Source organism: Lycorma delicatula, chromosome 2 (genome assembly GCF_047948215.1).
Source record: "Lycorma delicatula isolate Av1 chromosome 2, ASM4794821v1, whole genome shotgun sequence".
Taxonomy (NCBI): Eukaryota; Metazoa; Arthropoda; class Insecta; order Hemiptera; family Fulgoridae; genus Lycorma; species Lycorma delicatula.
In genome coordinates, this window is record NC_134456.1 from 140449981 (window position 1) to 140465699 (window position 15719).

Here is a 15719-nt window from a genome sequence, read left to right on the forward strand (position 1 = left end):
CTCTCTCTCTCTCTCTCTCTCTCTCTCTCTCTCTCTCTCTCTCTCTCTCTCTCTCTCTCTCTCTCTCTCTCTCTCTCTCTCTCTCTCTCTCTCTCTCTCTCTCTCTCTCTCTCTCTCTCTCTCTCTCTCCTCTCTCTCTCTCTCTCTCTCTCTCTCTCTCTCTCTCTCTCTCTCTCTCTCTCTCTCTCTCTCTCTCTCTCTCTCTCTCTCTCTCTCTCTCTCTCTCTCTCTCTCTCTCTCTCTCTCTCTCTCTCTCTCTCTCTCTCTCTCTCTCTCTCTCTCTCTCTCTCTCTCTCTCTCTCTCTCTCTCTCTCTCTCTCTCTCCTCTCTCTCTCTCTCTCTCTCTCTCTCTCTCTCTCTCTCTCTCTCTCTCTCTCTCTCTCTCTCTCTCTCTCTCTCTCTCTCTCTCTCTCTCTCTCTCTCTCTCTCTCTCTCTCTCTCTCTCTCTCTCTCTCTCTCTCTCTCTGTGTGTGTGTGTGTGTGTGTGTGTGTGTGTGTGTGTGTGTGTGTGTGTGTGTGTGTGTGCGCACATAGGTCTTTATGTGATCTGTGTTGTGTATAATCTCATGTTAGCTATATGTACTTCTTAAATACTGTACTATAATTATTAAATATGCTTTGGCTAATGTACATTTTCCTTGAATTACAATTTCTAATATAGTTGGTTTTGATATTAAAATAAACTGTTCTCCTAATAATACTTTATGTAATACATATTTGCTAAAAAGTATTTTAGCAAGTATACAGAAATTTTAATTTTATTCTTTGTAATTCAACAAAACTTACTTTTTTAAAAAAATGTGTTTTTTATCTCTCTCTGTCTGTTTTATTTTTGTAAATATGTTTAGTGTAACCATTTTACTGGATTTGGATTGTTTATTGTTTAATCTTCTAATTATTTATTTAAAATATACTACTAATATTAAAATTATAATGGATGGTTATTACTTTATCTAATAAAAATTATTAATTTCATTATTTTATCAAGATTGTTGTAAATTACCCATATTTTGAGTGCACTTAATTTTTTCTTACATATTAATATTATTATTATACTATTTACCATATTAATACAATAAATTTAATTGGTTATTATCTTATCTTTGCAAAGGAACTTCTATGTAATAGTTTCTATAACATGGTTACATGTAAACAAAACTTAAAAAATCAAATACGAGTAATTGTAATATGCATGTAAAAATTTAATATTTACAATTATCTAATCAATAAAATTATGTTGTCAAAACACTGCTTGCTAAAAGCACTCTTCTATCTGATAGCTTTGCATATAATTCATCAGTAATTTATATGTCAATAATTATAATTTTATAGGATGTAATTTTATATACTCTTTTAATATCTTGCATTCTTCTTTTAAGTTTTAATCTGTAAATAAATACCATTATAGTTTATTATTCAATTTTCTTAGTCTATCAATTAATAGTTATTGTATTAACAACATTAATGATTAATTCATATAAATTTTGAATTAACATTAAAAATCCATTTTCATAATGTTAAATACCAGAATATGTTTAGATTGTATCTTTATAATTGTATCAGTTTTTGAGACTAATCCACAATGTTTTGTTCTGTTTGTTAACCTACTGTAGGTATCAGGAAATGACTTACTAGATAACAGGTTTCATAACTATGTGCATTGTTAGGCTATAATATACACGTATAATAATAATTATAATATGCATATAATAACTATTTTAATGTTACTTAGATATACCCAGTGTCTTACAAAAGATTTTTAAACTCATAATCAGTGGTGGCTCGCATAGGCACTGTGGAACTGCAGCACCACCATTTCCACTTGATATTATCAATAACATTTAATATAATGAGTATTTTTTTCTTTACACTTGTATAATTTATAATCCTTAAACTTAATGTCAGTAGCCATCCCCCTTTATGAAAAAGATACAAAAATCTTTGTATGGAACTGTCCGCTTCACAGTTCCAGAGGCATGCTGTTTTGTGCATGCGCACATAGGAAACTGCACATGAGGCTGCAAGGGAGAGAGATCACTGTCGCTTCCACAGTGCCAACCCTAGCCTGTTGGTGGAAGGTAGATTTTTTTTTATTCCACATGTGTATGGAACATTCCTTCTTCGTTCCCTTTTCTAGTTTAGTCGGTGGAAGGAATATGAAAGTGGTTTAGTTGTTTTTTCAGTAGTGATCAGAAGATGGCAGAAAGCAAGGGCTCTTTGATTGCCAAATCTGTCCAAAAACACACTGGAAGGATGAAAGAAAAGGTAATTAGTAAAAACTAATTATGTATTTGTCTTTGCATACATAGAAATTTAAATTAAACACCATTGGGTGTTTTTAAGCGAACATTTTATTAACCCTTCAGGCAGGGAGACAGTAACGCAGCGCGCAGTGCTTGCTTCAAAACTTCATAACACTGCCTTCTCGTAATATTTATTTGAACAATTGGCTCTGTGTTATCACAAGGCTTCGTTCTTCCCTTTTGTGTTTTTATAACTGCATAGGATTGCATATCGGTGATGAAATACGATTTTGTTCTATGAAGTTGAATGCTCTTCTTTCAGTCAGTTGCGTCAGCTGTGAGTAAATGAAAATGGCAGGGTCAAGCACGTCACGTAATCTTATCACGTCACATCGGAACAAATTATTGAATGTTTAGATGAGACATGTGACTAATATTAGAATATTTGATTGTGACGAAAGTGATAAAGATTTTCTGCCAGAAAATCGTAATGAAAATAAAGAAGATTGTGAACAGAGTAGTGGCGATAGTGATGACGATATTGATATACAAGTGAAGCATACAAAAGACATAGATTGGAGATGGGAAAAAGTGGATGATTCTTCTGGTGAAAATTTGGTTTAAATTGGTGTAATACTTTTGAAGCTATAATTTTTTACTTTTAGTACAGTACTAAAACCAGCAGCTGTATTACAGTAATACAGCTGCTGGTTGGGCATTTAAATTACTGGCAGTAGGGTAGGGCTATAAAAATTGAAATACCGGCTTGAAGGGTTAAGTTATTATTTAATAATATTAAAAAATATTATCTCTATGACATTATTATTTATTCGGTTAAACAGAATACAGTTTTTAAGTACATTGTGCTTAAAATCCGTGTACCATATTTCTGAATTTGATAAAGTGTAGAATTAGATTATTATCCTGCTTCCAGCTATTCTGTTTGATTCATTTTTTTCGGTTCTTTTATTTTACAGAAGAATTTAACCATGGCCTTGAAAAGGCCCATAACAAATTTTCTGGAGCAGCACCCCCACAAATTTTAGCTACGAGCCGCCACTGCTTATAATGTTAGAGTTGTGATTATATTAAAGTATGGTGAATTTGTTACAATTTTAATTTCACAATATTCATCTTTGTACTGTTAATAAATCTGGTCAACTCATTTTTTATAATTCAAGTAGATATTGTAGTTATTAAGTTTTAGAATGATTTTTTACTAATATTTAACAACATATTGATGTTAATAATAATTTCATTTCTCTTTCAAACAATTTTCTTTTTGCAATTCTGTTATTTGTTCTGCTGTTAACTGAGTAAGCTAAGTTATCTTTACTCTTTTATGTATTTCTAAATGTGCTACTGATATGTACAGTTGTATAAATTGCTCATAAAAATACTTATAAATGAATTGTTTTATTTCACTATGCTATATATGCTTTAGTTTGTTAGGATTGAACATAATTAAATAATAATTTTAATTTTTTCTTATTTGTGGGTCTATTTTTTGACAAAGTAGGCTACATATATACACAACTAATGTTTATTTCTCTTTTATGATGTTTTTCTCCTACATGCAGATTTTTTTTATTTTGTGAGCTACTAACACAATTATTTATAAAAAAAAAAGTTTAAGTTTGACTGATAATTGTGTTGTTGATTTAAAAATGTAATGTTTCTATATGTTGAAAATATGTTTCATGGAAAAAATGCTTCCTTGTGGAAGTAATAAAAAAAATTAATTAATGATTTTCATCTACAAATTTTAAATAGCATGAAATTATTTGTTTAAAAATATAAAAACCATTTAATTTTGTAAAACATTTTTTAATAACTTACTTCAAAATGTTTATTTCATTTTCTCCTCCAACAATCTTCATTCACTGAAGATATTTTGAAGTTATTAAAAACATTTTTTTATGTAGATTGGTTCAGTCAGTTGTTTCAAAAGTTTATCTATTATATATTGTTTTTAATTCTCATTGATGATTTTCATAAACAAAAACGTAACAGATATTTTTCTTTCATATTACTTGTAGCAGAATACTCATTTGAGCCAGTAATTGAATACAGGTATGTAAGTTTTAAATATTATTAAAAGAATTAACAATCTTATATTAAATAAAAAAATGTAATTAAAGAATTTGCTTTTTACATGTTCAGTACTAATTTAAGTACTATATAAAGTTTACATTTGTAAAAGAACATTTAAAAAAAAAATCTGTTAACAAGTTAATATACACTTTGATTGTATGTGTTTACTTGTCAGCCATGCAATGTTTTATTTGCTGGTTTGCTAAAATAATTAAAGTATATTTTTGTAACATTTTACCCCTTCACTTAAATTAAAAGGCTGATGACAAAAAAATATTTAATGTATTTAATATAAGTAAAACCTCACTAATTTTGAACTTACATAATTCATATTACTTTTACTTGAATGTTGTTTTTGTTAAAATCATCAGAGACTAAAAGTATATAATTTTAAATGGTGTGCAGTATTGATTTACAGTTTATTGTAGATATGTCCTTGAATTTTTTTAAAGTTTTGTAGATGTTAATACGCACAGTGTTAGTTTAAAATGTATGAACGAGTTGTTAGGTATCACAACTCTAATGGTTTGACATGAAATGCCAGTCCACGCCCAAAAATGGTTTGGTCATTTGCAGACTTAACAAGTATGCCTGGCTTATTAGGGTAAGAGAGGAGTGCTGAAAAATTCAGAAATGTTATTTTCATCTTCACCAATTTAAATATACTGTTGCATATCGACATGACAGAAATGTAAGTGTTAACCACCACTACAAGTATATCTTCACCTTATGTAGTAATACTAATACAAGGGAAAGTCAAAAAGTAAGAGGAAATTTTTCGTTTATTTTTTAATCACCAGATTTCATTATATTAATTATTTAATTATAATCTCAACAATAACAATATCTGTTCACTGGAAATATTGTTTTGTTGTTTGCTGTTTATGGTTGTGTTTAAAAATATGTTTAAAATGAGTGCTGCTTTTCCAATTCCATAAAAACAACGCACTATTTCATAAAAAAGTATGTTTGCAATAATTATAAAGATTAGGTGATTAATAAAAGTGTTTAGTGAATTTCTTAAAAATTACTGAAATAAACTTTTTACTATATTTGAATTTCTGCTATTTAATGAGTAATTTATTCACTCAAATTTATATAGGTTTTGCAGCAGTTGGATAAGATCTAAGTTCAATATACATAGTAAATTATCAGTCAAATTGATAGAAGCACAAAAGAAATTAATCTTTTTTTTAAATATTCTATAGTTAAGAATTCCATTAATTTTTTTCTAGATTTGGTTAGCTTTAGTCTGAATTAGTGAGGTTTTAGAATACCTTAATTATTTCTTTAATTTACTTTTGATGTTGAAAAAGTCTGCTAATTATATAATTACAAAAAGTTTTTTCTTTATTGGTGCATTGCTTTTAGATAATGATTCTAATTGACTAATGACGTGTTGCAGCTATTCGTTCAGGAGATTACTATATGTTTGAAGATATGGATGAAGAACTGGATTTAATTGAAGAACAAAAAAGTGAATCAGAAGAGGATGAGGGTACTAATGTGCCAACTGTTTCTCAGGTAAACTTTGTGCTATCAGTATTATTGCTTGTTTTTACCTTAAAAAAAGTTTAATATAATTTTTTTATAATATGAATTTTTATTAAAAAAAAAAAAATATTTTTGATAGAAAACAATTTTGATATGAAGTTAATTGAAATTTAACAGTTAGCTAGCTTTTTGTTGTAACAAATTGCATTTCCTGTTTGATTATTTTTCATTTATTTATAAATTGTGTTTGTTGTAGTATTTGATTGAAATTTTCATGTTTGTAGTGTAAAATTGTGGTTTTTCAGGGTGGTTTACCCTTTTAGCTTGGACATTGTTTACTTTTTGTATTTCCTAACCTGTAGTTATTAAGGTAATTTTTAATTTCATTTATTGTTTAATAGTAACTATTTATTTAACATATTGACCTGAATATAAGCCACATCAATTTTACCCATCAAAAATTGAGAAAAATATAAATCGTTGGAGAAACTTTCATTGTAATGTCACCACTTGAATAAATTTTTTTTTTTTTTAACTCATTTGATGGAAAAAATCTGCACATGGCACCTGGTAGCCTGCACTACTGGGTATGTGAGGTTTCCTGCAGAACGCGGAGACTCACTAAACAACCTCCCCCTATAACAACATGCCCTAATACCCACCAGAATGCCATTACTTGGGGCATGCTGTTCCCACGGGTTACACAGAATGGTTTCATCATACTACTCATGATGTGTGTGGGAACCACACACATCATGAGTAGTAGCGACCTGAGGGCCCCAAACTTCCATAACATCTCTGTGGTTCTATTTCTTCCCTATTGCCTTCATTCATGGGGATCTGTTGCACTATCTGGGGAACCACTAATGGAGGGGCACTGCTGATAGCCTCTCTGAAACCATTGGTAATGCTAGGCAGACAGATTCACCGTGGCAGATGACATTCCTTGGCAGCAGAATCTTCTGACATCTAACTGAGAGAACGGCTCCAGGAGTCCCCACATATCATTGGTAATAGCGACCCAAGGGCCCTAACTACCTCCATGTGTAGGCCATCTGTACACATACTAAGCTTCCTCTTCAATACTTATATTCAGTGTAACTGAAAAAATTAATTTTAATGATCTATGTTACCTTTGAACTTACATTAAAATAAATGCTATAACTTTGATACATTATACAGCCTGATTTTCATTAAGTGCTAAGTCTGATGTGGTCAAGTTTCATGTCTGTTTCAAGTTGATATAACTTACCTTGTGGGGATACAGTGATGTAACCAATTCAAAACTTTAAAAAAATCTTATTTATTGAAGTTAAAACTAAACTCAAATAATATTAACTGGATAACAGCTTATTTTGATATTTAATTGCCAGTATTTTGAACATAGTCAAAGCTTAAAATTTTGTCACTGTAGTGCATAACCTTACCCAATCAATACAGCTTTGTTTATGTTTATAAATGAAACATGTAATTTTTTAACTTTCAAAATTAGTTAAGGAACATTTATTATATTGACGTCAGTCAAGTTTCAATTGTAAATTTGTCTGCCTACATATGAAGCCTGTAGACATTCCACTTAATTTTAATTATTAAATTGAGCCCTTAAAATGTAATCATCATTAGTTACCTGTAAACTTATATGAAAGTTAACTGATAAAGATGTCTGTCCATTAAGGATAACATTACATTTAAAAAACAAAGTAAAAATATAAACAAATGTATTGAAATGAATTTTTCACTGATCTTGCCAGCACATGTATTGGTGCATTAGTGTGTGCGGTGGCCAGCATTTATAGATCTTTATCAGTTAACTTTTATATAAGATTATAGCTAACTGATGATGCACATCAGTTGAAATGAATTTCAGTGTTTAAAATTATTTGTAATGTCTGCTGGTTTTATATGCAGATAAATTGATTTTAATTTTATAAAATAATAAATTTCAGGTTATAGATTTTTTAATTTAATTTTTAAATGTAATGCCAAAGTTATAAAATTTTTAAACTTAATGTAAAGTGAAACAAAGGTTTGTTGTTATGAAATTTCAATCAACTTCAGTAAAATGTGTAAAGACAGTACTCTCTGCATATTTAACTTCTTCATTTACTATATCTCTACTTTATAGCAATGGGTTTTGAGTGGCTTCAATCCTCAATTTTTCTGCATGTACTTTTATGCATATATGAGTAGATCTTGTCAGTATTCCCCAAACGTCTGTCTCAGTTTCCCGCTCAGCCTATCTTCATTCTTTTATTTTGTTGGAAACATTGCTTCACTTTGCGCCCTCATTTGCCTTTTTTTTTGCATATTACCTTGCTTTAGTTGGTATTGAAATTACTGTTAACACTTTTTAATTCTAGTTATTGCCCTGCTTTTATTTCCCACTATTTTTTATAGAAATTTAATTTTGATTTTGTGATTCTGTTAACATTCCTTTCTAAAGCAGTTTTAAATATCTTTCTCATAATAAATTACTGATACAAGAAATGATCTATTGGTTAAAAACAATCTTTTTTGATTATTCTTTTATCTCCTTGCATGATGTTACTTATTGAATAACCAATAAAGTTAACCTTGTTACTCCATGTAACACCTGATCAACCTTTCTGTTCATTTAATTATTTTCTCAATTACTTAACCTCCTATACCTGCTCCTATGTTTATCCTGCACATTCTATTCCAAGTTATTCCTTTTCATCTTTGTCAAAATAGGGTTCTTTTCTTTTCTAATACTCAAACCCAATTCCTGCTACTCAGATTTTTTTTTCATACACTTGCTATCTAATACTTGGATTTTGTTACCTAATATTTCTGTTTGTATAGCTGTGAAAGTATACATAAATAGAATTGTAACCAGCAAGAACAGAATTCATGCTGTGTTTAAAAGTATACAGCAGCATGTTGCAGTGCAAACTATGTGTATCAATTGCTGTTGATCATTTCTGATCGTTATTTGTAGATTTAATTTAAAGGCCATTTAAGGAAATTACACAAGTGCTAAGAAAATGTTCTGGAAACATGGAATTTTGATTAATCATTTTAATTTTTGAAAGTCAAGTCTTTGATTTTAAAAAAATGCAGCTTATATTCAGGCCAATACATTTGTAGTATTTGTTTTTAAAACATAGATAGATTTTTAGGAACATCATGATAGTTTACTGATTACTTTTTAATATTGGTTACATTGTGATCTTTAAATATTTTTTCCAAGCTTTAAGATTTTTTAAAATGTACTTAAATATTTTTATGAAATAAGTATTTATAAATACTTTTTTATTGTGACAAACACATTATTTGTCATTATATCATGCTGTTTTTATATATCATTTTAATAAATAATTACTTTTGATGTTTTTCTAGTCATTATTTTATTACTGATGGAATGCAGTTTGTGTTTTCTTGTTTTCAATTTATTGTTAAGTTATGTATTAGTATTGCTTATGAAATTTATTACCTGCATATATAAATCACTTTTAAGTTTGTTTACTTAAAATAAAATTATCTATTAATTTATTTTTTTAATTATAATTTTTCTGTCTTGCTAATAATCATAATCATATATACTTTCAAGATATTTCAATTATGCTCAGAAAAAATCACTTGTATTGACAAATTTCATTAAAAATTAAGGGTACATTACTCAAAAAGTAGTAAGTATCTTCAGTCTTGATCTCAAAATAGAAGTTATGTAGATGACATTTACTGTTGAGTATAATTTAATATTAATTGTATATTTCAACCTGAAATTAGTTACTGTCAGTAGAAATACAGTAAATATTTATATCCATAAGAAATATGATTATAAATAACCTGGACTGTTTTGTGAGCTAAAATTATTTAGTAATGGCTTAATTTGTTGAGCTTTGTTAATTATATTGTCTTTCAAGATAAGAAAATGAATAGGTTGAATGTTCAACTAAATATGATTGCCGTAGTAACTAAGATGATTTGAAAATCCAATTAAAATGCCCACTCCAAGCCCAATGTTTATTATAACATATATATTATACAAATTATTAACCAAAATTAGATAAGTATATGTACATATTAACATGTATACCATATTATGCATAAAATTAATTTAAAATTATGCATAAATTATTAATTTCAATTCATTATGGTATACATTGCATATTAATTCCAATAATCAATGCGGAATCCTGCATCTTCAAATAGGTGTTCAGTTGCATATACTTGTACTTACATAAGTTTTTAAGAAGTTTTAACTATATATCTTAATTTACAATTATGTGTAATTTATAAAAGTTGGACTGCTGATGATGAAGTAAAAACTCTGAAAGCACTACAGATAGATGAGTGTTCTTACCTTTTATTTGAACTGTATCTGGTGGAGTTAAATTATTGTTTTTAAAATAGTTTGATACAGTGGTATATAATATTTGGGAAAAAAAAGTGCATGTATATATGCAAGGGCTGTTCAAAAAGTAATGATAATAGTGACCCTGAGGGAAAATGTGTTGTGAAGGGTGGTAATACTGCATACCATCGTGTAACCCATTCCTTTAGCCATGTATAATGATCAGTTTTAAGTTGATCAATGCAGTGAGTGGATGTATGTGACAATTTGCATAACGTGTGTTAGATATTTGTCTATCATGTCCAGCATTGATAAAAATTTAGAGCAACTTTATAATGTGAAATTTTTAGCGAAACTCAGGAAGAACCAAAAAGATCGTATGAATTATTAATTACTGTGTATACTGAAGCTGTTATGAACCAGGTGACCTTCTACAAGTGGTATAAAGCGTTCGAGGAGAGTAATGAGAGCATCGCCGACGAGCTGTGCAAGGGGCGCCCTTCAATGTCTCGCACCGAGGTTGTAAAGAATATAGCTGCCAGTATTATCCATGAAGAATGACGAATTACCGTTAGGGAGCTTGTCGCTTGACTAGACATTTCACGCATTTTCGATTTTGCACGATGATTTGGTCGTGTGTCTTGCAGGTGGGTGTCATGCCTGCTCCCACCGGAGCAAATGCAACATCATCTCTCCATGTGTCAAGACCTTTTATCGCGGTTTAGTGGGGAAGGAAACGAAGAAATGAATCGAATCATAACTAGATGAATCTTGGATGCATCACTATGATCTGGAACTGAAACAACAAAGTTCTCAATGGAAAAGGGTGCAGTCGCCACCTCTGAAAAAAGAAAAGATGAGTCACAGTGCCGGTAAGGTTATGGGTGTTAAGAATGGCCGATCTTGTAAATCTGGCTTCATCAGTAAAGAAATATCATTCAAAAAATTGGGATTAGTACATTTTCAGATAAACCATTAGCGTAGCTGAACATGGTGAGTGTAATCTAGAAGTAAAATAGTTCGAATTCTCTGATAGTGATAGGCATGGAGTTGAGTTGCTGTTCATGCAAAACCTTCTAAACTGTTGCATTACTAACATTGAACTCCATGCCAGCTCTCTTGTACTTTTTACGGGATGGTTAGATCTACTTCAACTAACACCTCCTCGAATTCAGGTGTACATATTGAACATGGTCGTCCTGGTTTACCATGTTTTTCTGGTTTTAAGCTTCATGTTTCTGAGCCATCTATGAATGGATGAAAACATTGTGTGAGAAGATAACAGTTGAATGGGAAAGTGTTCCTAATGCAGCCGTCTCATTTCAAGGGTGTGGCAGCTTGTGAGATCAATGATTAAAATGAAGTAACAGTGAAATTTACTATTTTTTTTTAAATTCTTGGTAACAATTAAAGATATCAACTTGATTTTTGGTGTGTGCAACCTACATGTGAATATTTAATTACTAATTTCTAGATTTTTTTGAAATTATGAATCTAAAATGATAAATGGATTTTTTATTTAATTTTTTTGAAACCTGGCTATTTTTTAATTTCTCATTTACAAATGAAGATATCAGTTTGACTTTTGTTGTATATAACCATCATGTGAATATAAAGAAACCAATTTCTAGATTTTTCAGAATTCAATTTTGAGAAGGGTGAGAAAGGTAAAACAATTTTGAAGAATGATTGCAAATTTTCCACTTTTCCAACTATACTAAACAAGATATTCACTAGATCTAGGCTTGCAAATAAAATTTTTCGATTTTTTGAATTTTTATTTTTTAAGAGGTGCAGGGGTGTACTGCACGGCAATTCAACCAACACAACCACTACCTCTATTACTGTATACTGTATGTGCAAGGTGAGTGTTTGAATCTCCCTCCAGTTGCTTGCCTAAAAAACAAAAAATTAAAAAAAAGAAGAGGTGAAACGGAAGTATGGTCATCTCCTACTTGTGTTTATTGGATAATGCTAAGATCCGGACAAAATATGTTTTTACCCATATGAAGATAACTACTAAGACATAACTTTTAAGTTAAACTTAAAACCAGTTAAAACTTTTAAGATGGAGGTCAACCAATTTGAAACCTGCATCCTTCACATCACTCAAAGTTTTGGGTCCTAAAATGACCAAACTGTTAACAGTACACTGTTATTTTTTATAAATTGAACTGACTTTGATTTTTATTTCTCATTATTATTCTCACAAGCAAAAAACCCCTAGCCCAAGGTTAACATCTAAGCCCTAGCCAGGGGTTAGAACCCCTGGCTAGATGGGAAGGATGAGCGAAGCAAGCCCTGACCTGCTAAATATCCCCTGATTGCGATGGGAAATGCTAATAACCATAAATAGCATGGGCGAAGCCATGAAAGGGATTCTAGTGTGTGGATATATATATTTATATAAATCATAAAGAAAAAAACCTTTTGATTTGTTTTGAAAAGTAGTGAAATTTATTTACTGGTTTAATTGATAATAGCTGATCCCAATGATGGAGTGGTAGCATCTGTCTCTCATCCAGAGGTTCCAGGCTTAGTTCTAGTAAGGCTTAGCTTCATAATATGCTTCATAATTTATATCATCCATCACATTAACTAGTATTGAACATCAGCCTGTTATTACTGTATAAATAAATTAAACTAGTTTGCATTGCTTTATTTTTAATTTAAACTTAAATAAGCACTATATTAGTCTGGCAAGAAATTTTATTTGATTAATTTTTTTTCCCAGGAATTACCAAAATATTTTTTTTGTACATTTTTCAGCTAAACATCATTTTAATAACTAATATTCATTCACACAATAATTTGATTGTGTTAAGTGTATTCTAAAAAAATTGTATTAGTAATTTAATAATCTTAAGTAATGTTTTAATAATCTTGAATGTTTCAATCATTTTTTCTTTGCTACCAGAAATAAACTCAATAATTCTATGATTTTTCAACTAAAGTTTTTTTTTTCTAACCTACTAAAATTAATAAATTGTACTACAACAAAAATACTGATGAATTTGTAGAGTCTGCTAATGATATTCTATAATTATTTTTTCTTAATTTTAATTTTATAACATTTTATTCCATTTTTACTTATTTGTACTTCGTACAAAGAAGTATTGTAATCACAAAAAATGTCAGATTTCAACAGAAATATCATTTTGACCATCCCTGAATCCATTTTGACTAGGTTCGGCATGACATCTATACGTATGTACATGCATATGTATCTCACATAACTCAAAAACGATTAGCTGTATAATGTTGAAATTTTGGATTTAGGATTGTTGTAACATCTAGTTGTGCACCTCCCATTTTGATTGCAATTGATCGTCAAACGTGTTCAAAAGTCCAAAATCCAAAAAAAATTGGATTTTGGACTTTTTCTTAACTGCAGTATTAAGTCCACATTGAGAGCTTTTCAATGATATAAGTGGTACTTATTTTCATTGGTTCTAGAGTTATAGCCCAATAAAATTTTAATTAATGAAATATTTGGATCTTACAAGGGGAAGGCACATCGGTTCGAATCCGTCTTTTTTACTTTTTTTAAACTTTTTCTTTTTAATTTAATTATATTGATTTATTAATAATTATTAACCTCTGACTGTAAAAAAAGTTTTACAATAAATAATAATTCAATAGTAACAACAAAAAAAATGAAAAATTTAATAAAAAATATATGTAATTTAATAGGCGTGCAAGGAAGTCATGTGGTGTTCATATCAGATTTTTTTACATTATTAATAATTTGTACATAAATGAGAGCACATGTAGCTCATAAATGAGGGCTTAAATTCAATAATGGATATTTTTATTGCTACTAAAAACGATTAGCAATTAGAACAAGTTACAAATTTTAGAAGTAATCAAATTTTCTAAATTCATATCTATAGTTTTTTGTTTTAATTGTTTGCAAGTTATTAACTTTCATTAGATAAAAATACAACTACAAGCCAAAATTTTCCAAAAAAAAGTAGTTTTTGAAATTGGTAAACCTTTAGCTAATCTAAAGGTTTTACAAATACCTGTAATTTTTTAAAACATTTTTAGATTTTGTCTTTATTTATTGAATGGTTCTCTTACATTCATTAACACAGATCTGATGCTAAAAAATTACATGGTAATTAATTGTTTGCTTTGTAAAAGAAAGATAAGTGCTTGTATGTAGACTGAAGGTGTACAGTGAATGGTTGTATATTATTACAATGGCAATGAAACCTATAGAAGATTAAATTTACCAGAATTGTCATATTTTATCTCAAGGTTGGAAAAACTTTAAACTGCATTTTGTTTCTTTTAGGAATTTCATTTGGAAACAAAATAATTTGAGTCAGATGAAAAATAATTTTTTTTCTTTTTAGCGTATATATTTATTTGTGTCTTTATTGTCAGAAATTACATTTTATGGTTGAAATATACATTAATACCCCAATAATTTTAATTAGTTAATTTTCTGTTAAATCAACTTTATTCTTACCAGAATAAATTTTTTATAAAGTATCTAGCAGTAACTAATGTGTTAAATTTTAATGTTGATCTATTCATAACTCATCTGATAATAATTTAAAAAATTAACACTGAACTGTGACTGATCTTTCATGAGTGATTAATGAATCACTACATAAAGTTCTATCACTTATCCAAAAATTTGTACCTTTTGATGTACTGTATTACCATAAATATTGATAAAGTTTATAAAATTATAATAATTTTTATTATTATTTACTTGTTTGAATGGCAAAATAATTCTTGAAAGTATATATACATAGTGTTAAGCATATATTTTTAAATTGTTTATATAATAGTTTTATTTTATTCAAAAATGGTGTGTATGTGTGTATATACTTGAAGATCAGAATACTTCAAGGGTAGTATAATAGAATTTTAATTCTCTTGAAATATTTAAAGTTTATAACCCAATTGATGACTTATGACACAACTTCCTTATCAATCCAGATTTGCAGGTTCTTCTCTTCAGCCATGGTGTGGAGGAAATGATAATATCATAATATCCCTCCTTGCGTGTATTTGCCTTCCTGCTATGTGCCACCAGCTGTAAAATGTGTTATATCTACCTCACCTAACTCCTCATATATATACCCTTTGGTTCATGTTATTTTATTAGAAAACATGAAATTGCATTGTTCATTATTTATTACTGTCTGATGTAACAGTCTATTGAATTTTTCATGAATCTATACTGTGGTCACATATTTTTAAAATTAATTATTTGAAATATAAATTAAAATAATTACTTTAATTCGGTAATACCTGCCAATCCAGTCTTTTAAATCAGTTTTGAAAATTATCTCTCATCAGGCTTTTTTTTTGTTACATCTCTCATACATTTCTCTCTCATATAACATCTAAAGCCATTTTAGATGTAACATTTACAGCCATAACAGAACATAAAATAAAGATATCAATTGATGTCTTTATGTAGTACATAAGAAAATTACATAATTGCATATAATATTTCGGAAAAGAATTTTATTAATATTTATTGACTACATAATTTAAAAATACTGATATTCCTAAATATTTGCTAGAAGCACATTGTTATATAGGCA

General features: G+C 29.1%; 1 protein-coding gene across 10 annotated transcripts in view; it reads left to right on the forward strand.

Annotated features, from left to right (window-relative positions):
• Piezo (piezo type mechanosensitive ion channel component) overlaps positions 1 to 15719 on the forward strand; it is a 481248-nt gene that overhangs the window by 321454 nt on the left and 144075 nt on the right. For all 10 annotated transcript variants that reach the window (XM_075356335.1, XM_075356333.1, XM_075356336.1 and 7 more), the window contains one exon: positions 5743 to 5861. In XM_075356335.1, coding sequence (XP_075212450.1) covers positions 5743 to 5861 — 119 coding nt within the window. The remainder of the gene's footprint in view (positions 1 to 5742; positions 5862 to 15719) is intronic.